Source organism: Cynara cardunculus, assembly GCF_001531365.2.
Source record: "Cynara cardunculus var. scolymus isolate 2C chromosome LG 14, CcrdV1, whole genome shotgun sequence".
NCBI lineage: Eukaryota > Viridiplantae > Streptophyta > Magnoliopsida > Asterales > Asteraceae > Cynara > Cynara cardunculus.
Window position 1 is genome coordinate 20,974 of NC_037541.1, and position 27,197 is coordinate 48,170.

The following is a 27,197-nucleotide window of genomic DNA, read 5'->3' on the forward strand; positions in this document are numbered from 1 at the left end:
ATTCTGTCGTTTTAAACTTTATACATGTCAAAATGCTTTATTTTAGTCTCTTGAAATGTTTCTTTTGATATATTTCACATATTTGTGTATTTTGGTTAATTTTTGGGATTTTGTGGGGGTTTACCCTTTTTGCTAATAAATATTAGATCTTTAAATATGTGTCGTTAAATTGTATTTTAGGTACATAAATATCATTTTTTTCCCCTTAAAATGACATGTATATCAGATTCTCATAGCGGTAGGGCTCCGAAGTCTTGAGAGAAGTGATTTGATGCCGGTAGAGGCACTTTTGGGAGAATTAGTCTCTATATATTGGCGTTACAAAATGAGTTTATACAAATCGTGCCAATTATAGTGTTTGATCTTTATCTCTGGGTTATACCCGCATGACCAGTTATTTCGTGATGCTATTGGTGACATTAGGTCTTGATAAATGAATACTGTAACAGACTCGTATTTTGTCTTTTATGCAAATCAGATCACGTAAACCATTGGAACTCAAACACAAGCCCGATGGATGGCTTCGAATTTGAGTCAAGAAAACCATCAGAGCTCAATCAAAAGCTGACGGTGACATCACGTTCCACGTTCCAAGTCAAGAAAACAACACTGCAACAAAATTGAGTTTATAGGACGTCAAAATTATACCAATATACTGTTTTATAGGATATAAGTTTATATGACTAAACGTTAAACTGCCATAGCTAAAGGTGTTGTAATAGGTTTATAAGACGTTTTGGGACGTCTTGACAAATTTTTTAAGACACTTAGAAAAATTATCTTATAAAAACTAGTGTCCTATAAAACATGTGTTTATAGGACATTTCTCAAAAGTGTTCTATAAAATAGCGAATACGACACTATATTTTCGAAGTGCCTATAAAAAACTTGTTAATACGCTCAAAAGCGTCCTATAAACCTATTGCAACACCTCTAGATGGGATACTTTAACGTTTTGTCATATAAATTTATGTCCTACAAAACGATTTATTGGGACGCTTAGACAATTTTGACGTCAAATAAACCTAACTTTGTAATAATGCAACCTCGGACCTTTCTACTTTACGTTGGGACCTTCCTTGTTTCCTTGATAACTATTTTTGTAAAGTAATATGATATCGTCTCACATATCTCACAAAAACAATAACAGCTCAACCACAAGCTCATCAAACAACGTCAATTTCCAATAGATAAACCATGAAATTCGATCACGAGCTCGCTGAATGTCATCATGTTTCACGTCAAGAAAACCGTTGCAGTTCATGTTAGAGTTTCACACCGGCTAAACTTGGATTATTTATCTTCCATGTATGTGGAAACATCTCTGTTCTCCTAAACAGTTCTCCTGGAGAGTCATCTAATGATATTACACGTATTCTCACATGGTATCAGAGTCATAGTCTACCACTTTAGTGACCTGACAGGCTGACACTTTAAAACCTTATGTGCCCATCTAACCTTGTTTGGAGGGGGTATATTGGAGTCTCACATAGGCTAGACGTTGACCATTTATTTACCATACATACTGGAACTTTCAGTCTCTCCACAAAAACTCTGTTGGAGAGTAAATTAATGAGATTTCACATATTCTCACATGATATCATAGCCAAGATCTACTACGTTAGGAATAATCTGTACCCGTCTAGTCAAGATTTTGTTGGTTTCTTTATGTTCCAATCATCTTGAGGAATACCCTTATATTTATGTGGTTTTCCTTGTTAGAATATTATTATAGAATAAAAGGAGTATATCCTTTCAAATGGTCAAATTGCTTATTGTACCATATGCATCATATGTTGTACAATTGCATCAACTTGAAGCATGTATACAAGTTTCTGCACAAACTTGTATGTCATGCATGTTAAGTTGTACTTTGCATAGTTTTTGTTCAAAATTGCATGGTGCGTTTGGTACGCAAACAGAACTGTACGAACGGGAATGAAGAAGACGAATGGATGAATCGTACAAGAATCAGTGATTTCATAATTTATCAATCTTGTCTTAGTTTCTTGATTTCAGAATTTGCCCATCAAAAAACAAAAACGACTATCTTATATTAATTTCTTCCCACTTTGTCATTTTAAACGTTTTTGTTGTTTTAATTTCTATGATTTCTAATACGACATTAAATTTCATATTTCACTTTGTTTATTACTTATTTCATACGACATATAGTTTTACTACGCATGTAACACGACCTCTAAAAAGATTCAGACGACCCTCTCTTCCAGAGGTCACCGTTTCAGTTCCTACAAGGCCACTGGACATTTTCTTGACCGTTCTACGGAACCTAAAATTAGTCGAAACGTACGCAAGCTAAGACACTTGTACATCATGCAATTTAAGTTGTACTTTACATTCCATTTGCCAAAAAAAAAAAAAAAAACAAGAATCTTGTGGGGTCTATTTGATAACCCCTCATCCATACATATATCATCATCTTCATCTCCATCCACTCAAAAACCTCATCCAAACTCCAAATTCTCACATTAACAATCCACCATACAACAAAAAGATAAGATTTTTATCAAGAAACTTGACTAAAACTCTCCCTTCACCTCCATTGTTGAACTCCATTGTTGAGTTCCTCAAGAACCCTAATCAATCATCATGTCTTGCTCCAATCTAACAACAATGTGGGTGTCTTCAAAACCCTCCACTCTCGATTCATCATCCCTTTCTTTCCGATCATCTTTCATCAACCCACTTCAAATCCCATCTTCGAATCCCTCGAATTCTTCGAAATCTTCATCGTCTTCAGTCCATTGCAGTCTCCGGGAGCTTCGCAACCGTATAGATTCCGTCACCAACACCAAGAAGATCACGGAAGCAATGAAGCTCGTCGCCGCCGCAAAGGTCCGGCGAGCTCAAGAAGCCGTGGTGAATGCAAGACCCTTCTCGGAAACCCTAGTTGAAGTTCTTTACAGCATCAATGAACAACTTCAAACGGAAGACGTCGACGTCCCGCTCACCAGTGTCCGGCCGGTGAAGAAGGTGGCGCTGGTGGTGATAACCGGCGACCGTGGTCTCTGCGGTGGGTTCAACAATGCGATCTTGAAGAAAGCGGAAGCAAGAATTCGAGAACTTAAAACTCTTGGACTTGAGTTCACCGTCATTAGCGTCGGCAAAAAGGGTAACACTTATTTCCTCCGGCGACCCTACATTCCGTTGGATAAGTATCTCGACGGCAGCAACTTACCGACGGCGAAAGAAGCTCAGGCCATCGCCGACGATGTGTTTTCACTCTTTGTGAGTGAAGAAGTCGATAAAGTCGAACTTCTGTACACAAAGTTTGTATCTTTAGTGAAATCCGATCCCGTGATTCATACTTTGCTGCCATTATCGCCGAAAGGAGAGATCTGTGACATCAACGGAATCTGCGTTGACGCGGCGGAGGATGAGTTTTTCCGGCTGACCACCAAAGAAGGAAAACTGACCGTCGAACGCGACGTTGTACGCACCGAAACGATGGATTTTTCACCTATTTTGCAATTCGAGCAAGACCCAGTTCAGATTCTTGATGCTTTGCTGCCGTTGTATTTAAACAGTCAGATTTTGAGGGCATTGCAGGAATCGTTGGCGAGTGAGCTAGCGGCGAGGATGACGGCGATGGGGAACGCGACGGATAACGCGGTGGAGTTGAAGAAGAATTTGTCTAGGGTGTATAACCGGCAGCGTCAGGCGAAGATTACCGGCGAGATATTGGAGATTGTCGCCGGAGCTGACGCGTTAGTTTGATCGGAATCGGTATAGTTCTTGATCCTATGTTTATCTGTGTTGTTATTCGACGATCGATCATACATATATATATATATGCATAGGATTATATCTCCATTTTTTTTTTTGGAATTAATTGCAATGTAATGATAATACTGCTTCCAAGCAAATGAAATTTGTGTATTTGAATACATATATATATATGAATAAGCTTTTATCGATTGTTTGGTAGTTGCTGAATGGTTTGGTATAAAATATTAAGTGGTCAGAATTATTAAGAGAACTCTTATAATATAGTGCAAAATGAAATTTAACTATTCGATAATTGTTTACAATAGAATTAGGGCGTTGAATGGTTAAGAGATGTACATGATACAAACTTTAGATGGTTTTAGAAAACCATTAAGAGGCAGACTTTTTTTTTCAGCAGTGTGGAATTCCATTAAATTGCTCTCCAGCAGTGTTTCTAAGGAGAGGATGAAACTTCTGGTGCATATGGAAAATAAATGGTCCAAGTCTGGATTATGTGGGACTCTTAACATGAGATTTTTTAGGTATATAACCTTAAATAAGATTTTAATTAGATGTAGAGCAAGTTGTATGAAAAAAGTAGTGTACTTTAACTTGATTCCTATTTTGGGTAACGTACTTTCAAAACTTTCATTTTTATACCTAAGATGTAAAATTTTAAACATTTAAGTATCCGGGTAAAGGGTTGAAACATTAACCGGTTATCATGCTGACGTGGTTAGTGATGTGGATTTTTTTAATAAAAAATTAGTCTTTATTATAATCTAAAATTAAACTTCAACCGGTTATCCGGGTACTTAAATGTTTAAAACTTTATATCTTAAGTACCATAATGAAAGTTTTGAAAGTATGTTACTCAAAATATGAATCAAGTTAAAGTGCGTTATTTTTTTCATGCAATTTGCCCTTAAATCTATTATCTTCTTATGAGTATAAAACAGAACCCGCATTGACGATTTTCCTACTAATGTTAGAGGTAGGATCCACTTTCTTACAACCGGAAGAAATCCATGCAGATCATCAAATTGTGAGGTTTCGCTGTGATTTCTTGAAATCGTCAACCAATAATAGAATGACACGTGTCATTTCGTCAATGACGAATTCCTTTCACGATTTTATCTTGTTATTTTAATAAATATGAAAAAACTTGGTCATTTTCTCGCTTTATTTATTTATGTATTGTATTTATTTTATTTCTTTTAATTGCAATATTGTATTTTTAAATTATTTATTATTAATACATAATGTTTCAAAAAATCTACTCATTATAAGAATAGGTAACCTGTTGATTTGAATTCCGAATACATTACACTACGGGTGCATAGATAAAAAGTATCAGGAGATCCCTGGTTCAAATCCAATGAGGAACAATAAATTGTAAATCATAAGAATAAAAATAACAATAAATTACAAACCATATAAACGAAAACCACAATTTCTAAACCAAAGTACAAAAATTTGCAATCTTTAACAAACCACATGGATGAAAATGGTAACGTACTCGTATTTTCATAATCGTTGGTATCTAAGCCAACTTGCTTGCATCTTAAACTAATCTCACAAGACCCAGAAAATAACAGCCAGAAAACTCCTCAGTGGTATTATAAGACTCTAAGGGACTGTTTGGCCGTTACTGAATGGTTTGGTGCAGAAGGATTAAGTGGTCAGAATGATCAAGAGACTGTCATGATATAGTGCAAAATGAAATATATTTGTTTGGTAATTATTTACAACGAAATTAGGGCGTTGAATGGTTAAGGAAGACACATGATACAAAATCATTCAAAGGATTTTAAAACTATCAAGAGACAGACTTTTTTTTTTCCCAAACAAGATTCACCTCTTAACAATTCAGATGTTGCCTCTTAAAATGATAAACAAACAACCAAATTGACAATTTGACACACATATACTCATCACCAATCTCCCAATTAACCATTTTGGTGAAAGATTTGCCCACAAATTGACCATAAAGAAACAAACTTTTTCAATAAAATGGAACCAAAGTTACATCTCTGCATTTTAGTTATATATATACATTCAATCCCTAATCGAACCCGAAGAAAGATCGCGACTTTCTTCACAAACGACCGAACCGAAAGCGGAATCGTACGTTTGATCATCAGGAATCACTCCTTTGATCACCATATCGTCATGCAATCCGATCACTTCCTCCAAACTACACTTCCTGAAAGCATTACCAACAAGAATCGAATACGAAACAGAATCCGGACTCACCCCACGAGCCACCATCATCTCGATAACTTCCTTCGCTTCTTGAATCGAACCAAATTTGCAGACAAACTTCAAGATTATATTGTAGCTAACCACATTCACTAATCTTCCGTCTTCTTGCATTTGCAGAAACAGATTCAATGCTTCGTTAACCTTCGAATTCGCAAAATACCCGTTTAATAAACTGTTTAAACTCACAACGTCAACTAAACCTACTTTCTTCATCTCATCCATCATAATCTTGGCTAAATCCACAGAAAGATTCTTCGATAGACCATTTACGATCGAATTATAGATCATTAAGTTCGGTTTCTTGCCCATCTTTATCATATCTTCATAAGCACAAACTGCATCTAGCATTCTCTCTTGTTTACAGAATGCATCAATCATAGTACCGTATGTGACGATATCTGGGGTGAACCCGCGATCAGAGATCTCGTCAAGAACTTCTTTGATCATCGGTTTCGAATCTTTGCCACTTCTAACGAGATAATAGATAAGGGTATTCTCCAAGAAACCATCTTTACTTTCAAGATTCTTGCTCACAAGCCATTTATGGTAATCTAGAGCTTCTTTCAAGAACCCGTTCCTTGATAACCCTTTAACCAATATAGAATCGGTGAATTTGTCAAACGGGATGTTGGTTTTGATCATATACGACAAGAAAACCGAAGCCATGATGGTGTCTCCTTTAGAGTAAAGCGAATGAATGATAGAATTGTAAACAACAACATTGGGAACTAAATCTTTATCGACCATATGAGAACATAATCTAATCGCTTCTTCTATACATCCTTTTCTCAAATACCCGTCAACTAAAGTTGCATACGTTCTTACATTCGGTTCAATACCCATTTTCGTCATTTCATCCCTAATGATTTCCGCTGTTTTCATATCTCCTAATTTGCAATACCCGTTAATGAGAGAGTTAAACGTGACCGAATTAGGTCTAATGAACCCAATCGACATCATTCCCATCTTCCTAAACAACTTTAACCCCAAATCAAGATCACCCATTTTACAAGCGCCATCGATGATCATATTGAAAGTAACCACATTCGGATATATTCCACCTTTCAACATTCGGTAAAACACACCGATGGCTTCGTATAAACGCATATCTTTACAAAGGGCATAAAGAACCAAATTGAATGTATACACATTCTCTACATACCCATAAGAGATCATTTCTTCATACTTTCTGAAAAACCCGTCTACCGAATCGGATTTCAGAACATGATTCAGAAAATTGTTCCAAGCATGAACCGAAACACGAAAACCCTTTTCGATTTTCAAGTTTATAATCACTTCATAAGCATAACTAGTGTCATCTAAAGAACTACAAACCCTAATTAATGAATCAAACACATCAGGAGAAGATATATCATCATCATAACTATCCCATAATCCCTCCAAAACCTCTAAATGAGAATAACCCATTAATTTCAGCAATTTCTTCATCAAATCTAAAGCATCATCATATCTTTTGCAATTAATCATAACATGAATCAAGATACAAACAGATTGGAGTGAAGGAGAAAAGCGATTTTGATCTAAAACCCTTTTGTAAAACCCTAAAACTAAATCTGGTGACATTCGAAACTCTGAAACTACACGATTGAATAATGAATTTGTGAGATTTGAAGATGAGATTTGGTCCAACGATTTCCATTTTCTTTGCCGTAAATTGACACAAATTGAATGAAAGATAATATCTTCGGGATTTGGGTGTTTGAAATTCTTACCCAGATGAACACTTCGTGCGAAACGATCGATTCTTTTGGTGGAGAAAAGCTTCAGAAACATAGAATCAAGAAACCCAATTTCTTGTTCGGATTAATGGTGAAATGGTGCGTGGTGAAAGCATTCAAGTTGGGAAATTGACGATGGACACGAGCTATTGCTTTCTTTTTGTTGTTGCGTGAAAAGAAAAAAAAAATCACAGATTATTAAAAAAATTTCTTTTAATAGTTAAGAGGTAAATCTCTCTGAACGATTTTATATATTGGGTTTTCTTTAACCATTCAGCGTCTTAATTCTATTATAAACAATTACCGAACAATTATATTTCATTTTACATTATATCATGAAAGTCTCTTAATTATTCTAACTACTTAGCCATTATGCACCAAACCATTCAGCAATTGTCAAAAAGATAAGGTTCAAAACATACGTTAAGATATTTTTTCAAGGAAATGGAGGGAAAAATGAGGTTCGAAACATACGTTAACATAGAGAAAAGATGGATTGTAGTAATTTTTTACTTCAAAAGTTATGTCGATCTTGAATACAAAAGATGAGAGCGATTGTAAAACAGGGATGGCAAAAAAACCCAAACCGATGGTGAAAACCGAAACTTTCGGGCCAGGTTCGGGGACATCTTATTAGGGATGGGGCGGGGATCGGAGACAAATTCCGGGATTTTAACGGGGACGGGAGTGGGGACGGTGATCACAGGCCCGGCCGATATATATATATGTATATATATATATATATATTAATTTTAATTTATATACATATATATATATATATATGTATATAATATTATTAAACGAAAATAGTAACATCAAAATTTAAAAGACTTTTATCCACTTTACCTCAATAACTTAAATAAAGCTCACTAAAAAGTGTAGTTTATTTGTCTAAAATTATAATTTTAGTTGTATGATGTTTGAATTTCTATTTAGTTTTATATTGTAATCCAATATATTGTTTGTAATTAGTTCGATTATGTTTCAGACATTTAAATTTACATCTTTAAAAAATTGTAATTTACTTTTCGGGTTCGGTTATAACCAACGGTGAAAAAAATGATTTTACCCTTAACAGGTTCCCCAACGAGAATCGAAGAAACCGCGGAGACCGAATATGTAAAGTTTTAAACATTTAAGTATATGGATAACCGGTTGAAGCATTAACCGGTTCAACATGTTAAAGACGTTAACCGGTTAGATTAGGATATCCATATCAGCAAATAATACTAAGTTTGATACTCATCATTCGCCACATCAGCATGATAATCGGTTAATGCTTCAACGGATTACCCGGATACTTAAATGTATAAAATTTTACATCTTAGTTACCAAAATAAAAATTCTGAAAGTACGTTACCTAAAATAAAAATCATGTTAAAGTACGTTATTTTTTCATACAATTTGCCCAAGAATAAAATACATTGATGATGGTGAAGCTCTTTACATTTTGTAAGAATAACTATTACTCGTTCTCTTGATGTAAATTAATCACTTGATGCAGGATTAGATGGACCTTAAGAGGAACAGTTTTTATTTAGGCCTAGTCAGGCTTTGAGGCCTGGCTCGGACCGGGCTTCAGGCTTACTAGGTCCGGGTTTTTTGGGCCGAGCTCGGGCTAGACCTAGACCAGGCTTCAAGCTTGGACTTTTTTGTTCATCTCTGTCCCACACACATACAGGATCTGATAGACCTTTCAGAAACAGTTTTCGTGAACACCCCGGCTTGTAAGGACCAAGAAAACCAATTTTATGGTCTCCTAAACAAATGCATAACGGTTACATTCACGTATCCTTGACACCCTGACAACATGACGACGCTTAAAGAATCCATAGCCTCGTAAACACACACCCACACACTCGACCGTGCAATTATCGAACTCAAAGGAGTCCTTAAAAACTTGCCAAAAATAGAGCTCAAATTGAGGACCAAATAGTTACAAACTAGGAACTACCCATTTGATTTTTGGACATTTCTATCCATATTTACAAGCTTTCAATCATAGATCTTTACATTTGTAATGTTAGTATTTTATACTCACCTGGGATCTTGATGCCGTGTCCGGTTTCCGGGTTTCTTCGAAGATCTGTTGGTGTGAGAACTTCTCGTCACCGGAAGTTTGGGGTTTAAACTCAATCCTAACGAACTTTGTGCTTCTTTTCTGTCGGGTTTCGATGTTTCTTGACATCTTGGTTCATCTTGATCACTGTCATCTAAATCTTGCAAGTCCTGATTACGTTAAAAACGATCATGTTAACAGTATCGTTATGGGACAAAAACATGAGGCTACTCGTTGACAATTTTATGTGCTTGATATGGAGAGGGTTTGGAGGGTACCCTGAGTATTACTTCCCCTATTTGTCAAAAGATGGTTATACCCAGCTCAGTATAACAAAATCGGCTTTATAGGATGTCAAAAGTGTGTAATCGTCCTAATAGATTGTTTTATATGACTTAAGGGGCCGTTTTGGTTGGTTTTCTAACAAGTCCTGTATGGATAAAATTGTCTTTGTGGATTAATTTGCCTGTATAGATTGCGAAAGTTTTTGTTTGGGAGGGTTCTTTCATAGATGGAAAAAGCATGTTTTTTAATTGGGAGGGGTAGGTTTGGAAAATATTTGGCTTTCTGCATAAAGCTCCCCCTAGAAGCTTACTGAATAAGTCACTTTTAATATCATCAAGCCACTACCAAACTGTCATGTATAGCTAACTGAATAAGCTGGGAGTCCCATTAAGCACATTAAGATGCTAACGAAAAAGCCCTTATGTTTATAGGACCAAACAATTGTGCATCCTATATAAAAGTGTTACAATAAGTTGATAGGATGATTTTAGGTTTCCAATGTCTGTTTTTCATAAAACTTTTGTAATAAAGTGTTCTATTAGAACGTTTATAGGATACTTCACGTTTTATAGGATAGTTGCAAATATAAGACACGTCTTCTTCAAATAATGTCATATAAAAAGACTAATATGACCTTTATTTCAAGTGTCCTTACAAACTTGTTAGGACGCCCAGAAGCGTCCTATCAACTTATTGCAACACATCTACATAGAATGCACAATTGTATGGTCGTATAAAAAGACTATCAAGAAAGATTCAAACTTGACATTAGGGGAGTTTTCAGTAATACCTCATTTTGAACGTCTTCAATGTGATCAGAATCAGAACCGCCTTCTCCTTCCGTATCCGTCATCTCCTCGCACTCGAACTCCACAGTTTCTGCAATTTCCTCATCCTCCGAGTCACTTAGCTCCTCCTGTTCCATCACGATTTCATCGTTTCTAATACCGACCGAACGTGAACCTGAATCAGGATCGTTTACAATTTCATCCAGTAAACCCACTTCATGATTCTGCAAACCGCTAGGCTGCGGATCTGTGGTTCCAGATTCACGACCGCTTCTACGTTTATCTTTCCGGGCAGTAGAACTTAAGCCGATATCCAAGTCGAGTTCATTAGGGCTAGGAGGTATGGCATTGATAGCCGTTGAACCAGACTTTTGATGAGCTATCAGTGAAGCTGCGGGTAGCTGGGGAACTAAAGGTGCACCACCCGAGTGGCCATTTCCGTCATCGGTTCTTTGCAGAAGTGGATGGAAGTCGACACCAGATACCGACGAACTTAACTCCTTAGATTTCAGTGGGTTGTTGAAGAAATTTAAGGTGTTTTTTGCTTGGTGAGAATAACGGAAGAGGTTAAGATTTAACTGTGGGGGGTTATTCGGAAAAAAATCAAAGGAACTAGAAGAACCAGCACTTCCGTTCAAAGGGTAATATGGTAAACTCCCATCTTCGGGATCCTGAAACAATAGAGGATGCATTTGGAGATCTGAATCGCCCTTTTCGACTGGACCACTAGTACTACATCTTACTGGATTCCGCTCATCTAGTTGACTGATTCTTGGATGACTTAACGGGATTGCAGAAACAACATTTTCTCTCACTTTACTACATGCTTCATCTCGATATTTTGTAAAAGCCGACTGCGACATTATACGAACAGTGGGTGGTAGATTTACAGGAGGCAAGTCGGGAGCTAATTTCACTAGTCGAGAACAATCAGATCTAGGAGCTCGATAAGGTCGTATATGAACTTCTGGTTCAGAAGACCTAAAGGTTTTAGCAGGAACTGGATGAGATGAAAAGTTTGGATGCTGGGTATGAAAATTTCCTGGCCTGGGGTCGTTTTCTCTCAAATTTGAGACGGGAAACTCTGAAGACAGACCCGGCCTCCAATCGGCCAAAAACGCCTCGTGGACGTAAGCTTCATCTTCGTTATTTCCACCATCATCTCCACTGTTATTGTCACCACCAGCGTTATCCGTACTGAAATTCTGCAACTGTCATATATTTTCAAGAAACAAAAAATCAGTTTGCAAAATTCTACGAATACTACTTCTAATAAAATAAGCATCCACGTTTCTTTTTTAGTTTGTTCCAAAATAAGTGCCTACTTCCCACTTCTACCCTTAACTACGAGATGGAAAAATTCATTACTCCCTCTATTACTAAGGGTAAAATTGTTATTTAGTTAATTAAAAGGTGTAATAATGACAATTTTCTAAAACCGGTACCCTTTTTATTGTGGGAATTTATTTTGGGACGGAAAGAATAACACGATTTGCATTGTAAACAGTGTGAACAGTTACCAAGCAAATGCCAAAGCATACCTCTTTATCAGACAAGGTTTTACATCTCACGTCGTCCTCGGTTGACCAACCTTCCCTATTTTGACCAGCACCGGTTGTTTGTAATCTTGAACCTTCAAGTTTTGACTTTCTTCTTTTTGATTCATATAATCGCCGTTTTGCCTTAGTAAGTTCGTCTCCTTTATATGACTTCTGGTTTCCGACAGCCGTGCGCCATTGACGAGCGAGCAATAACGGGTCTCTGTGTGGGACCATGTACTTCCATACAGCCATCCAATCGAGTTTGTAAATCTTTAATCCCTGAGTTTTTACAGCAGCATGATCGCATGAGATAACTACGTTTTTTCAGTAAGTCGCGCAAATAATACCAAGAATTAATACCTCCTCTATTCGAGCTTTCTCTTGAGGAGTCAAAGGAGATGTTTTCATCCTCCGAACTGCCTGCAAAATGTCTTCATTAGATCTTCGATTGTAAAAAAAGGGATGAAACAGCATACAATTGAAGTTGTCTCAAAACAATAATCAAAATAGGCTTGCAATTTATCCCAATAAATAGTTTTACCGCCCAAAGCAGTCGACGTTGACGGTATGTCAACCTGTTTCATATATATATATATATATATATATATATATATATATATATATATATATAGAGAGAGAGAGAGAGAGAGAGGGAAAAGTTCTATTACAGACCGATTTTTCGGTTGTAAACCAGGGGACAAAGGAGAGTGCGACACGTGTCCCCGGCGTCCATATTCAGTATGAATAATGAAGGGCATTCAGTATGAATAACGAAGGTGAACGTTCATGAACTATTCATGATGAATGATACACGATCATGATCCATGTTAAATTGATTCACTATTTTCATGATGAATAATACACGTTCTTAATGAATGAGACATTATTCATGATGAATAACAAGTGAAGCGCTTAAGGTGTGAGACACGTGTCGTGCACTCCTTTTTTCCCCGGTTCACAACCGAAAATCGGTTTTCATTTGAACCCGTCCCTATATATATATATATACACACACACACACACACACACATATATATATATATATATCATAAGCATACAATTATACAGTCCCCATGGTTTTAGCCTATCGGATAAAGAGGTGAGCATCCTTGTAGAATGATTGGGGAGTATAGGGAACGACTACAGTCACCCTGATGGCATATAACCTTTTTTGGAAAATTGCAGAAATATAATTATACACATGCAAAAATACATAGATAACAAAGTTTTGAAATGTGGATCTTTATAAATCTCTTGATATGAAAATAATTGGTTGGCATTCATCACAAAATTTCTACCTCTTTCTCCATTATACACAAACCAAAAAGAATATCTCCAGGTACATTGTCCAGATTTCCTATTTTTATCCTTGTGTACCAATTCGATTAGAACTATGTGCATGTGTTCTACATTTTCCTTTAAGCTTTCATTGGATTCAAATCGACTTTGATGAATCGGGTCATGATGGCACCCTTAAAGGGTAGGAGTAGACAAATTTGAGATACATAGGGTTAGTGGCGAGGGTGAATATGGTAACATTAGTCAAAATGAGGGGTTGGCTCCCAACTTAAAAAAAGAAGCACCACCTCCGAAACTACTACATTATCGTAAATCCATCATGGGGTGTGGAGGGTTTTGATTCGTTTGTTCCTGGACGAATAGCCTCTCATCATATTGCAGCGGGGACTTTGGGCGTATCAGCAGGCGTATTCATCTTAGCATCCACCCGCCCCCACGTCTATACAAAAGGATTGCGTATGATGAATAACGAAACCGTCAAAAGAGGATCTGGTGGCTTTCTTATTGATAGTAACGCTATTGAACTTTTCGAGCCAAATGGCTCCACATAGTTCATCTTCCCTTGGTGTTTACCTTTCCGTCTTTGCCTCCCATCCAAGGTATTTTCTATTTCTATTTTCATAATCCAAAAATAAAAAATAAAACCTTCTCGATTGAGATACATAGCCAGAGGATGAACAAACAGAAGAAGGTGATGTGGTAATTAGTAATTACATACCTTTATTGGATTCTCCGGTGCTCTAGAACATGAACGGTTTTTCTGTCTCACAAAGATCTGCAATATATAAATGAATAAGTAAACAAGAACATCAATCAGTTGACCACACTGATGATGCTGAATACCAGCAGAACATTTGAAAAGCATTGGCAAGATTCATAGACTACTTGTGATACCATTTGGTATACACCAAGAACAACAAACTTACTCGAAATCTGATTTCCTTACAATAGAGATCAATATAGTGAAAACTATCTGACTTTCAAGAGGTCAGACTCTCTCCCAAAGACTAACAACCAATTTGAGGTTTACAAAACTGAATACCCTCCTGATACCCCCTCCTCTTATTAAAACTAACTGCTGACATATGCTAAACAGAAATTCCCGCCCAAAACCAACAATTCGCACCTACATGTTCTAGACCCTTCTAGAATGCCCCTGTACTGCTCACACATCACATATACAACTATTATTAGGGTTATAGGGTATAACAGACACTTTCAGAAAATGAATGGACTTCTCACTAACAAGAACGTTCTGAAGTGTTGGTTGATACAATACAACTGCACAAAGAAGTGTTGAATGATCGAGTTCTAAATAGTTTAAAGGCTTTTGTGTAGAGTTGGTGGTGGATTAAACATATTGTTTGATATGCATTCAACATGAACCATCTAAATAACAGAAATTCACCACTTTAATCCTCTAACGTATTTTAAAAGAAGTGTTGTTTGATAATCATGAGCAATAGATGTTGAATAACCTTATTTCGTCATAACTTAATAACGCATATATACCTACAGACAGTGATAAGTACTTAATTTCTATATTCAAGCTAAAAAGAAAAACTTTTCTTTATAGGATATTAGGAACTTGCCTGATGTGCAGATTTGCAGGGTAGGTAGTTTTTCTGAATCTCCTTCCAGTTGGTATTATACTTCATTAACCCCAGAGCTAATAACCTGCATGAATCAAACAATTACAAAAATCAGAAATCCCAGAAAGTTTAGAAGACGGTAAATGTTTGTTGTCATCCATAACTATAGTTCACACGTTGTCTTCGGGATACAGGTAGTACATATACCATCAAAGATATCAAGTTGTAAATACACCAAAGGAAGTGATACCACTATGACAACAAGATGCTAAAAGTCCAAACTCAACATATAAATTTGATATGAAGTACATAAATATATTTAAAAAAAGCTAATATCAGGCACCATTTTCCCAATGTGCAACACATATAATCAATGTATTTTCTCAAAACAAGAAGACGAAGGGTATTCACAAATTATTAAGGGGGTGTTTGGTTTGATGGAATGGTTTTTAGGGATTTGGTTTATGGAAGGATTTGGAGTTGGAAGGATTTGGATTTGGATTTGGATTTGGAATCCTTAGTGTGTTTGGTTTGCAGGATTTGGATTGGAATTGAATTCCATTATTTATAAATAATTATAAAAATAATTAAATTACCCATTCGTTAATTGATTATTACAAAACAAATGTTTTAACGTATTTTAAACCATTATTACAAACAAATCTTACGAAATCGAAATACCAACCAACCCCATGGGATTCCGAAATCCTATGTTTGGGGGATTTCAAATCCATGAAATCCTTCAAACCAACATGGGATTGGAATGGAATTCAATTCCAAGTCCAATCCTGCAAACCAAACGAGACCTAAGAGTTTTGAAATGCATTCAAGGCATTCCCATATGAATATGAATAAATACTGAAAAGACAAGGCAATATATATTGCCATTTAAAAGGGAATGTTGATAAACACACAAGTTCAAGAAACCAGTGACCCATAGAAGCATTAATGATTAAACAGCTTGTAACTTACCCATCCTCAGAATCAGTGAAAAGCACTCGATTTGCAACAGATACAGGGGGTGGCTTATGTGGAAACAGGGCTGGATTGAAGAGTGGAAAGAATCTCCGGGCTAAATTTGCGATTTCTTTTGGAACTAGAGCAATTGATTGCTTCTTAGACCTTTCAACGAGTGCAGCAGCAATTGTCTTTTTTGATTTCTGATCACTAGCTTTAGAAGGCACCAGAGTAGGATCAGAGGAGACGCCAGTAGGTTCAGCTGAAGAATGAAAATTTTTGAAAGGAAACAAGCATTCTTTGTCGGCAGTAGCATCGTACGAAACTTCTAGCTGTCTCTGTTGATGCTCTTGAACAGCTGGTAATAAACCGAAACCATGGTGGGTACAAGAACTTAGATTACAAAAGCAAATAATGCAAATAGAAAGAAAGGATATACCAATAGAAATATCGTCCATATAGCTTCGAACTAAATTAAGCGGGGCTACATCTATAACAGAAAGCACGGTATCACTGACGAAAGGCACCCAGAAAAAACCCTCCGTAGGTTGACCATGACCAGTTGACCCGTTACAAACACTTTGATAGGAACTGGGATCACAATGTGGGACTGAAGAAAAGACTCTTTCTGCATCAATGGTGGAAGATTTGGAGGTGTTCTGTGGTTGGGAACTTTTCTGCAACTCACTTGTTACAGCAGAACGGATGTATGGCAGGTTAAAACAAAAACTGGGATATGGTGGTCTTTGAGAGGCAAGTACATGATCATGCTTGTGAAGCATCTCTGAAAGCAACCTCTGAACTTGGGTGGCGATATGTTGTCGAGAAGGCTCAAGAACGGAGAGAGAAAAGACCTGAACGAGAAGCTGCACGTGTTCGTATATCAAACAATGCAACTGGCCGATCTGCTGTGGAGTGAATGCAGTGATGTAGTCGTTCGTTGCAGATGAAGACACATAGCCAGAAGTACTCTGAATCATATAACCTCTCGCATTAGGGTCTGATGAAAAAGTAATTGGTGCATAAGGTAAAATGGGGCGTAATGGCCTGTTCGTTTGTGCGGAAAACTTTTTCGGTTGAAGATCAATTTTCTGACGTTTTTTCTGTCTTGTCTCGGGTCGCCTACCAACTCGTGCATGCTCCTGTTCTTGAGACACAGTCTGTAAAATTTCATCATCACTCCCAAGTGCCTCTTCAATTTCTAACTCAAAGTCAGCATCATTATCTTCATCTTCTTCATCAACATTATCGTTTTCTTGAGCTGCACCTGAGCTTCCATCTCCACCCTGTAGAACAGCTGCAAGAAACTTCCTGTATTCTTCTTCATCATCAATGTTAGGAAGGTCATCCTCATCATCTGTTTCTTGAAGGAAAGTCTCGAGTTCATCGAGAGTGGAACTCACAAGAGAATAACGAGCTCTGGTGCGCCTCCAGATGGCATCCTCGTCATCAATATCATCAACGGGCTTTTGGGAATGTGATGCTTCATGACACTCTTCAACGGAAACATTAGTAACTGTATTTGTGACAGTGTTAGATTCAGTCTCTTTATTACATAAATTTGTATTATCAGAGTCCCTACAAGCTTCTTGAATTGTTATCTCCCAACCATTTTCAATATTTCCGACATTATCATCTTGCACTTCCTCGGGGGCATTTGCCGTATTATCGACAGGTGGGTGACTTTCTCCACTGTCCACTATATCGGCATCAAACTCTTCGATTTCAGAACTAAGGCTTGAAGAAGCTTCTAGAGAAGGAGCTGCTTTCAGAAAAGGGTTGAAATCCACATCTCCTTCCTCATCCTCCTCATCATCCACATGTTCAGAAGTAACATCTCTGTTTTTGGATAAATTTGCAGCATCGGTGACAACATCATAGCACTGATTTTCCATCGATGGTGAAGGTAACGATGAAGTCGATACAACTAGAAGTCAAGACTAATGAAAAACCCTGCAATTACAAGTATAACAGCAGCTGGAATTAATATTAACTATGAAAATAGATATTAAGAATGCAGTAACCATTATCACATTACTACTAAATGTACAATCTTTTCTATCTGTTCTTCAGAAATTATTAAATAAATATATTCCAAATGACTGGATGCTTACAAAATCATTAAATTTTCTAAAAGATTGGTGATTAACAGTGTTGTTCTGGTCAGGTTTCAGAAGATGAACGCTGGTCGATTCCAACCTCTACAAGATTGAAGGCACACCAAGCTAAACAAAGTTATCCAGCTCAACATTAAAGAAAACAGGTCTAGATCCATTGATTCTTGCTTTTATTAAATTTTAATTTATTTTAAAAAGATATTATATGCACTCTTGAATTCAGACAATGGAAGGCAGCATCACCAGTAGAAATCCACACAAAAATGGAAAAGTAAACAATAAAAACAGGCACCAGTAACTCTGAGTATACAACGGAAAGATCTTCACTGTTTGGCACAATAATTAGATGAGGATGGACTTCATTTATGATTATTTGAATATATATCATAAACCAAACTAACTCGGAATATCCCTACTCGAAAGTAGAGTATGAGTGGATGTAAAATGTAGGCAGACCTTTCTTCTGCCTCAAGAAGTAGAAAGACTGTTTCCAAGAAAACACAGGCATTAAAAAAAGATTTTGAAAGCTTAGCTCCATGCCACAATTTTGCAAAAAGGAACAGATTTAGAAAAATTGCAAAAGGGCCTGAAACAATCGGGAAAAAAATTTGAAGGGTGGGGGAATAAAAATTGGAGGTGAAAACAAGAAGAAATTTTCAAAAAGAACAGCAGATACTAAGGCCTACATAAAAAACACACGGGACACTCCAAAGATCTATGTCGTTAATTGTGGTGCTATAGCGGTTAGCAGTCTTGGGGGAAATAGCCGCACTAACTACTGCAATTGGGCCATGATTTTGATTTGCAATAGCAGAATAAAAACCATAAGGGGTTGGGGTTTTAAAGGGTTTGGTGAAGTGGATTAAGCAATTACGGGCTAGGGCGCCAATTTGGATCTGTGATCTCAAATGCTTGAGTTGAGACTATCCTTTTGAGGTACCCTTTGCTCCCCCAATCTTCGTTGTGTTCCCTGCTGAAATTGCATAAATGGTATTCAATTTGATCGGGTGCCGCCCCCCACTTAACAAATATGAAACAAATTTAAAAATGCTATATCCATGAACATAAATACAAACAGATCAATATTCAACTCTTTTCAATGAACCTCTCGTAAGAACTTGCTGAATCCTAAACTAATTATTGGTGCACAAATCTCAAAAGCCCACATGTTTGGTAACATGCTTAGAAAATGATAGAAAACCATAATGTAAGAAGCTATAGTTCAAAATGCAGAAAGACAATAATATGGTTGCTAGGAAAGAAACATACCCTATTCTTAAGAAAACTTTTGCTCTTTATTTGACTTGAAAAGAATTCCTTCGAGCATTTCCATGAAGCTGGTGAACCCAAGCTCTAGATCCAAAATATAAAGCTTAATTAGTATCACAACTTCAACAAACAAAACAACACCCCTAAACAAGAATCAGAAGTCGTTAACACATCAGACCATCACCTTCAAGTTCACACCAATGAATACAATTTCTAGTTTCATTTTTTTAATTTTTGAAGAAAAATCAACTACTAATCTTCTTGACATGCACATTCAATGTTGTAAAGGGGATGATGACTCATTAGCATCAACATGTTACTCATTTAAGTGATAGTGTAGCCTTCAAGCTAACTAGGCATTGTTGTTCAAACTCCAAAGATGCTTTCCGCACCAAGTGGCATGTCATGAAGGGTCTTTGTGCCAATAGCTTCCGGATGAAAAAAGTTTGGTAGATCTATCATCCAATTTAGGGTATCTCGTATCTTGTAGTTGATATTTCCGATATCTGGACTTGTATATTTTGCTGCCATTAAGATCAAAGATGGAGTCGGAGAAATGTTATGGTAAATCTATCATCACATCTATCCCATGCATGCATTTTGTAGTTAGTTCCCCCTAACAAAAGAAAAGAGCAGCTAAAACCATATTTTTTATCCCATAAAAATTGTAACATTTACCATTATCCGGACAGTGTGAAGAATTAACAGGAACATTTTAATTAGTCAGTTTAAAAGTAGTTCCATATCTCACATAAAGTCTTAAATACAGCACTTAAAATAAGAGAACATTATTATGGTTTGGATTAATTAAAAGACTATCACCTTAAGGTAAATAATGCATTAATCACACATTGTTGATGGTAACATGCACATAATCCTTCTTGACACACCCTACACATAGATCTCTCTAGATGAATGGTTTTATTAAAATCACACATTGCATTGTAAAGTGCATATTTGTAAAATAAGCGACCGAAAAGATACGCTTTCTTCAAACATTGTAAAACAAAAGTAAGAAATGGTTGCAATTAAAAGAATGTAATCTTATATATAAATTACAAAAGTTATGATTTATGAATACAATTCATAAAAAAAATGTGATGCCCAAGATGCCTAGAATAATATTTTTACTTGCGTCTTGAGCATTCAATATTTAGGTATGATAGCATCTAGTAAATATACATGAAAGAAACTCAACAAAGAAGATTGATGCACTCTTAACGCACCAACACAAAAAAAATTCAGAAGGGAGAAACTCAATAAATATAATTGACACATTCTTAAGGGTGTGTTTGGTACACGGAACAGAAGAGGACGAGAGAGGACAATAGAAAAACGTGTCACATGTTTGGTGCAACAGTAGATTGGGAAAAGACATGACCTCGGTGGGACAAAAATGCATTTTCTATCCAACCAAAATAGGTGGAACAAAAATCGGGGAGATGGGAAAAGATTGGTAAATTATTAAACTATCAATAACAAGTTAAAACCCTAAAACCTTCCGGAGTTCTTTCACCCGCCTACCTTACTGTCGTCCATCCGGTCATGTCCAGTCACACGCCACAATACCAAATGCACCTTAAAGGAAAATTCAAAATAATACAAAATATGCATAAATTCATAGCATTGTGCTATTAAGGTACAACATTGCAAAAGCAAAAGAGGGAGAATAATTAAAAATACCTAGAAGGTCCACCAGCCGCATACAAATGCTTTATCATGAATTCATCTATTGCACTTGCAAAGTCAATAATGCACCTTGTGGACCCAAGAAAGAAGAGCAACGGATTAGTAGGAATGTTGAGAGAAAACAGCAGCAAAGACGGTAATCTAGTCTGCTACGCGTTTTTTTTGGTAAAGGGGACGGAACCCCGGAAAAATTTATTCAAAAAACGAAAGCATTACAACTACGAGGGGCATACCCCAAGTCTGCTACGCTTTTCAATCGCCATGGAGAGAAAAATTGACTACGATTTCAGCAGATTTCTTCAATCTTTTGTAGAATGTGCAATGCACATGTAAGAGTATTTATACCCTAGTTTTTGTTTAGTAAGTCTTCTAATTGGCTAATTCTACGTAGAATCAACTCATTCTACTTGGAATCAACTAATTCTTCATATCAGGAAGAAGAGAGGGTGATTGGGTGATACCCAAAAATAGGAATAGTAATGGAAATGTTGGAGAATGGGAAGAAAAATTATAGTGAATAATTTTTCATTCCCAATACAATTTAGATAGGCCTATTACCCTCGATGAAGTTGGAAAGAGAATGCTTTTTTATTCCCTCATTCCATCCTTAAAATCAAACAAACAAGGAATTGATTCTCTCATTCCATTCCTCTATATCAAACATCCCCCCGTCTGGGAAAGCAAGTCTAGGTTCGGTAATTCTTGCTCTATTGAACAAGCAATAAGAAAGTTCATAGGGTCAAAGTTTAACTCGGTAAAAGTAATTATGTGCACACTCTCATATAACTATTGAGTATCTTCAACCAAGATTTCTTTGGTGGTACAATGATTTTGAGAATATATATATATATGGCTCAAGGAAACTCGAACGGGAATGGGTATGATTACGTGAAAACGGTTGTATGGTTGATGCATTGGGTTTGGGTATCATTCCCAAAACTGATGTTTGGTTTGTTATCTTCGGGCATCAAAATTCAGGAAACACTCATTTTTACCCTTACTACTATTGATTATATTTTTGTATAAAAAAGACAAAATGTGTAAAATCAACAAATATTCAGTCAATTGAAATCAAGTACCTAGACAGTCAAAGTTGATCACAAGAAATGCATACACAAACAACATATCCTCAAAACCACAATCCATTGCCATGTATAGGGACTATAATCTTAGCTCCAAATGACGTTACAAACTGTACCCCTAAAGGATTGTAACAGTTGGGACTTCAACAGAAACTTCCATATCCACATCAAGCAAAAAAAGAATATTTGACCTTTTTGTGTTCTCGTATATAATTGGTAAATCTCCAATAACCTAATTTTATTGATGCAAAATATAAAATTTAGTTGTTTCGGTAAACTAGCCGGACCAAAATTGTTGAGGCACAAAAAAAGCACACTTCATCTTATAAAAATTCGACTTCCATTGATGCCACAATCAGAGCTCTATAACTGTCCCCCAAAAACACAATTCTGTACACCGTTTGTTCAAATAGCCAGAGCAAAGACCTTCCAACTCCCAGGTTTTTCATTGCTAATTCTTAAGCATGCTTCCAATAATGCTTCTTCTATTTCATCTCATAATTGATCGTGCATATGTCATAATCCATCATTATGATTTTAGTTTTTAGATATCAATGCCACATTTTCTACATGTAAGAAGAAAGAGTTTTGTTACAAAAATAACAACATACCATTTTTATTTCTATTTCTATTTCTATTTTATTGTGAAGAAGAATCAAAACTCTAAAGCAAACTATCACAAACTTGTATAACCAAATCAAATCAAATGCAAGTTCCATGGCCCAATTATTTAATACAAAGATACTTATATAAAAGATGGCATCAAGAGCATAGGTTCTAAAGGATCACGCTTACTATATACATAAGAATCAAGAGATGAAAATGGTAACTGGGGGAGGGGGCGAGGATTGTTCATTTTAGGAGAAAATAGAGAGATTCAAAATCTTAAATCGCTGTAAGCTCGGCGCACAGGTCGCTTATCATACGATTGCAAACAAAACCCTAATTTCCCTGAATCAAACAAAAAAAGTAACATCGAATTTGATCGCAACCAAGAAGATATGAAGAATTGAACACTATGAATAAATTTACATACTGAAACCGGAAATGTAAAATTCACTTACAAGATGAAGTTGCAGTCTGGCAGTAGAGATATAGGCAGAGTTTTGCAGGTCTTGGAAGGTGGAGTCGGAGAGGGAAAGGGACTATATAATGGCTTCATTTTTGGTCTACTTTTTTTCAATTGTACCAAATATAGTCAACATTTTGTAAGTGTTCTTTCCGCAACTTGCGAGATGTATTTTTTATATTAAAATATGGTTTTTTGGAGGACCTTTTGCAAGCCACCAAGAACATTTTGCAAGTCGACCCCATCATAATCATATTTAATTCGGAAAAAATAAATTTTGCAAGTTGCTAAAAGGACACTTGTGAAATCTTTGATTATTTTGGTCCAATTCAAAAAAGTGGGCTAAAAAGTTAATAGGAGTGAGTCACTTGGCTATTTTGGGCAACTTCCCTTGTTTTTATGTGAACCCACGCAATGCGGTGGGAAATGAAAATTTATAAAAATCAAACGAAAATTAATATAGTTAGATAGCTACTTAAAATGTTTTAAACATAATTTAAACAAATTGTGCCTTTAAACTTCTTCCTAATATATCCTACGTTCTCTAATCACCATCTTTCATTGTCATTCTCATTATTTTAGTTCTTGTTTTCAAAAAAAGTTGCCACTCCCTCAATTCATTTTAAAAACAATGACTCACAACACAATTCTGATGAATAATAGGTACACCGGTATAGAGAACAAAGGAGAAGTGTGGAATCTGGATATTAAGAGAAAGAGGGCAGGCGAGGAAGTGGATTTTATCCGCTGAGAGATAGAGTATCATCAGAGAGAATTTAGGACTATGGGATGTGAGTGGTTGTATGATGCTTTGAAGCATGTACGTAAAGTAAAAAACAGTTGTACCTTCCGATAGTTTAAGAAAACCCGAAAGCATTGCTTTATAATGCAAGTATATATTTTTTACTTTTTACCCCCTAAATTGAGCATACCAACCACACCAAAGCAATCCACTAGTTTAATTTTTTTCAAATTAAGTCGTTTCCAGTTCGATTACTAGCGTGAATATAAAAACCAATCGTTTTAGTTGAACCAAATTGTATGCATTAATAATATATTGCAATTACTAGTAACTAGTTTATACTGTCTGATGGGTCGTTTACCAAGACAAAATGCATAAACGCTAACCAGGTAAAAGTGTTGTATGGGTTAACATTAATCACGGACCAAGTAAGAGTAACTCTCTTAGCTTAACGGGTCAGCATCTCATTCAGCATCATTGATTGACAACAGGGATTTGGTAAACTCCTATTGCCCACGGTGGTCCTCTAAAATAACTAAAAAATCCTGACTTTGTTTAATCTTATCATAGTTAGTTGGCTCCAACAAATCAACTTAACAATTTCAATAATCAGCATAACACAGAGCGATAATCTTAACACTTTCAATAAGAAATATACGACAATTTCAACAGTCAATGTGATAAGCTCAACACTTTCAAACAAATATCCAACAATTTGGGAATTTCAACGTAACATAACTATTCAATAATCAATACTAATTACTAGGAGGTAGTGAGGATTTCAATAATGAACAAAACAGAGAGAGAGAGAGAGAGAGATGAACCCTAAAAAACAAAAATGAATGAAACCCTGAAAATTTAACTTACCGAGAACGAGGGTTTCTACACTCTGATCCCTTCAACCGCACACACCTACAGAGGTTCTGTTTTGAAGTCTTTGCATTCACAACCGAACAAACAATCGAAAAATCGCAGGGGAGATCGAGCGATCGACAATGGAGTCTGGACTTTTAGATTTTTGGTTTCTGATGAATTTTGGTGGTGGGCCTTGAAATGGGCCGGACTATTTATATTTTGGGCCTCAAAAATAGATTAAAGATCGTCAAATTGGGCCTGGCCCGAGATGGGCTTCGCATAGGTCAGATATTTTTGGTTGGGACCGGTTACAAGATAATAATTTTAGACCGGGACCGATTCAAGACCGGGATTCGTACATCAATAACGAGTTAGGTGTTTTTTGTCAGGATCCGCTATGGTTATTTCGTATCCCCCTTTTCTTTTCGTAGGATTTTGCTTACTATACCTAATGTTGTAGCATTATAAACTGTATTGTTACTCTTGCTCCCGTCAGGATAAAGCTGGGAGTATGGCATGGGTTACTTCAGCGCCATAGCGCCTGATACTCAAACATTGGCTCGAGGCATTTTCTGCCCCTACCGTACTTCAGCTTGGTAGTTTCCACCGCCTGTCTAGAGTTGAGCCCGACTAGGACCGGTTACAAGTGGACAATCTTGGATCCGGACCGATTTGGGTTGTTTTTCGCCATTTCTAGTTCAGGGTCGTCATTGATGAACCCCGACAGTAGGATCTAGGAATGAGACTTGAGGACCATATTCTTGTACAGAACCGTATGCATGTAATCGGTTTGGTTACTGGTTCCGGTTTTACAACATATTCGGGATTTGTTTTTTCGGTTCTTGGATCCAATATTTTCTCGAAAAAAACCGATCCAGAGTTTAGAGGGGACACGTGACTACTGAAATTCCATTCTCCTAAACTATCAATATCTTATCCAAGTCGATCAAAACTTCGGCCCTAATAAACGAACAAAATGGAAAAGAAAAAGGGAAAAATAATACTGAAGATTAAGTGGTTTGCGATTGGTTTTGATACACGTTTAAAACATTATGAACTTTTGATTGTTTCTTAACCCACATTCATATTTCGGTCCTAAGTGGTCCTGGTACCGATTTACCCGTCTCGAAACCGAAACTGAACCAGTACCGAACCTGTACGTATGTTTCGGTTTTCGGTCCTAGTTTTGAGTCCCGTAAAAAATCGATACCGGTTTGATACTGATCTATCCCTAATATGACCAACAACTACTAGAATATGGATAGGGTAAGCATTATTCCGTTACTTTGTCTACTTCAAAATAGAGGATAGCAAATTGAGTGATTATTTATCTAAAAACCCATTATCTATATTTATACTGTATATATTAAAATAGCGGGTTACAAAACAGGTAATGAATAAAAAATTCATTTTGAATTGTAAATAATATAGTTTAACATCACATATCTATATTATATTATAAAACATTTGATAAAAACTCTTAAAACCCACTTTTTTATGCGTAAGGTATTGTTTATTAATGCATATTACTTAAAACTCAAGATGGCAAGTAGATTGTGCGTAAGTACAACTTATTAAAGTTTCATATCTGAATTCGTGTAACTAACTGCAGATAAACACAATCAAATACAGGATAAACATATCATTTTAAATATAAAAAATCTAAAATATAATTAGGAGTGCCATTAACTTCTAACAAAATACTTAATTAATATCTTTATGAAAAATTATATTATTAAATAAAATAAAAAATGAATTATAGAGATACACAATAAAACGATAAATTTTAAATAATTAGTTTGATAGTAATATAAATATTTTTTTTTCTACTCTTTTATGATATTTTCATATTTATATTTTTATTCAAAAATAGAAACATTATCGTTTTCTCAAAATCATATAAAAACATATTATAATATCAACTGAGACAAAAAAAAAACATTAAAATCGAGATGTATCTCGTTGCATTATGCGAGAACCCTTCTAATATATATATATATATATATATATATATATATATAGACTTGGGATCATGTGAGACCAGCCTGTTTTCGTGAGACCCGTGAGACCAACATTTTACACTTGAAACTTTACAGCAAAAATGATGTGAAGGTGACTTT

At 36.1% G+C, this 27,197-nt stretch overlaps 3 protein-coding genes across 6 annotated transcripts; 1 reads left to right on the forward strand and 2 right to left on the reverse strand.

Annotated features, from left to right (window-relative positions):
- Positions 1–2,539: 2,539 nt before the first annotated feature.
- Positions 2,540–3,938, forward strand: LOC112526590 (ATP synthase gamma chain, chloroplastic). The gene has a single exon (XM_025136938.1). The coding sequence runs from the start codon at positions 2,611–2,613 to the stop codon at positions 3,736–3,738; it is 1,128 nt and encodes a 375-aa protein (XP_024992706.1). The 5' UTR covers positions 2,540–2,610; the 3' UTR covers positions 3,739–3,938.
- Positions 3,939–5,656: 1,718 nt separating this feature from the next.
- LOC112526831 (pentatricopeptide repeat-containing protein At1g11710, mitochondrial) lies at positions 5,657–7,825 on the reverse strand. The gene has a single exon (XM_025137253.1). The coding sequence runs from the start codon at positions 7,786–7,788 to the stop codon at positions 5,788–5,790; it is 2,001 nt and encodes a 666-aa protein (XP_024993021.1). The 5' UTR covers positions 7,789–7,825; the 3' UTR covers positions 5,657–5,787.
- Positions 7,826–9,668: 1,843 nt separating this feature from the next.
- On the reverse strand, positions 9,669–25,194 carry LOC112526563. 4 transcript variants are annotated; one of them, XM_025136899.1, is made up of 12 exons: positions 25,090–25,194; positions 21,324–21,398; positions 21,165–21,218; positions 19,641–19,724; positions 16,694–18,207; positions 16,270–16,612; positions 15,298–15,382; positions 14,424–14,480; positions 12,767–12,826; positions 12,407–12,685; positions 10,868–12,076; positions 9,669–9,962 (listed from the first exon to the last, which is right to left on the reverse strand). In XM_025136899.1, exons 5-12 carry the CDS (start codon positions 18,147–18,149, stop codon positions 9,771–9,773), a joined length of 3,681 nt encoding a protein of 1,226 aa, XP_024992667.1. In that variant the 5' UTR covers positions 18,150–18,207; positions 19,641–19,724; positions 21,165–21,218; positions 21,324–21,398; positions 25,090–25,194; the 3' UTR covers positions 9,669–9,770. The 4 variants fall into 4 exon arrangements, with proteins under 4 accessions (XP_024992667.1, XP_024992669.1, XP_024992668.1 ...); XM_025136901.1 differs by lacking the exon at positions 21,165–21,218 and having other exon boundaries at positions 25,090–25,191; XM_025136900.1 differs by lacking the exon at positions 25,090–25,194 and having other exon boundaries at positions 21,324–23,918.
- Between the last annotated feature and the right edge of the window lie 2,003 nt (positions 25,195–27,197).

What these genes read in the sequence shown, in the direction of transcription:
- LOC112526590 (XM_025136938.1), top strand. Translation starts at nt 2,611, where the DNA reads ATGTCTTGCTCCAATCTAACAACAATGTGGGTGTCTTCAAAACCCTCC.
- LOC112526563 (XM_025136899.1), bottom strand. Translation starts at nt 18,149, where the DNA reads ATGGAAAATCAGTGCTATGATGTTGTCACCGATGCTGCAAATTTATCC. An exon ending in CCTGCAAATCTGCACATCAG is followed by an intron (nt 14,481 to 15,297) that starts GCAAGTTCCTAA and finishes TATATATTGCAG; the next exon opens with ATCTTTGTGAGACAGAAAAA. An exon ending in AGAAAGCTCGAATAGAGGAG is followed by an intron (nt 12,686 to 12,766) that starts GTATTAATTCTT and finishes GTAAAAACTCAG; the next exon opens with GGATTAAAGATTTACAAACT.
- LOC112526831 (XM_025137253.1), bottom strand. Translation starts at nt 7,788, where the DNA reads ATGTTTCTGAAGCTTTTCTCCACCAAAAGAATCGATCGTTTCGCACGA.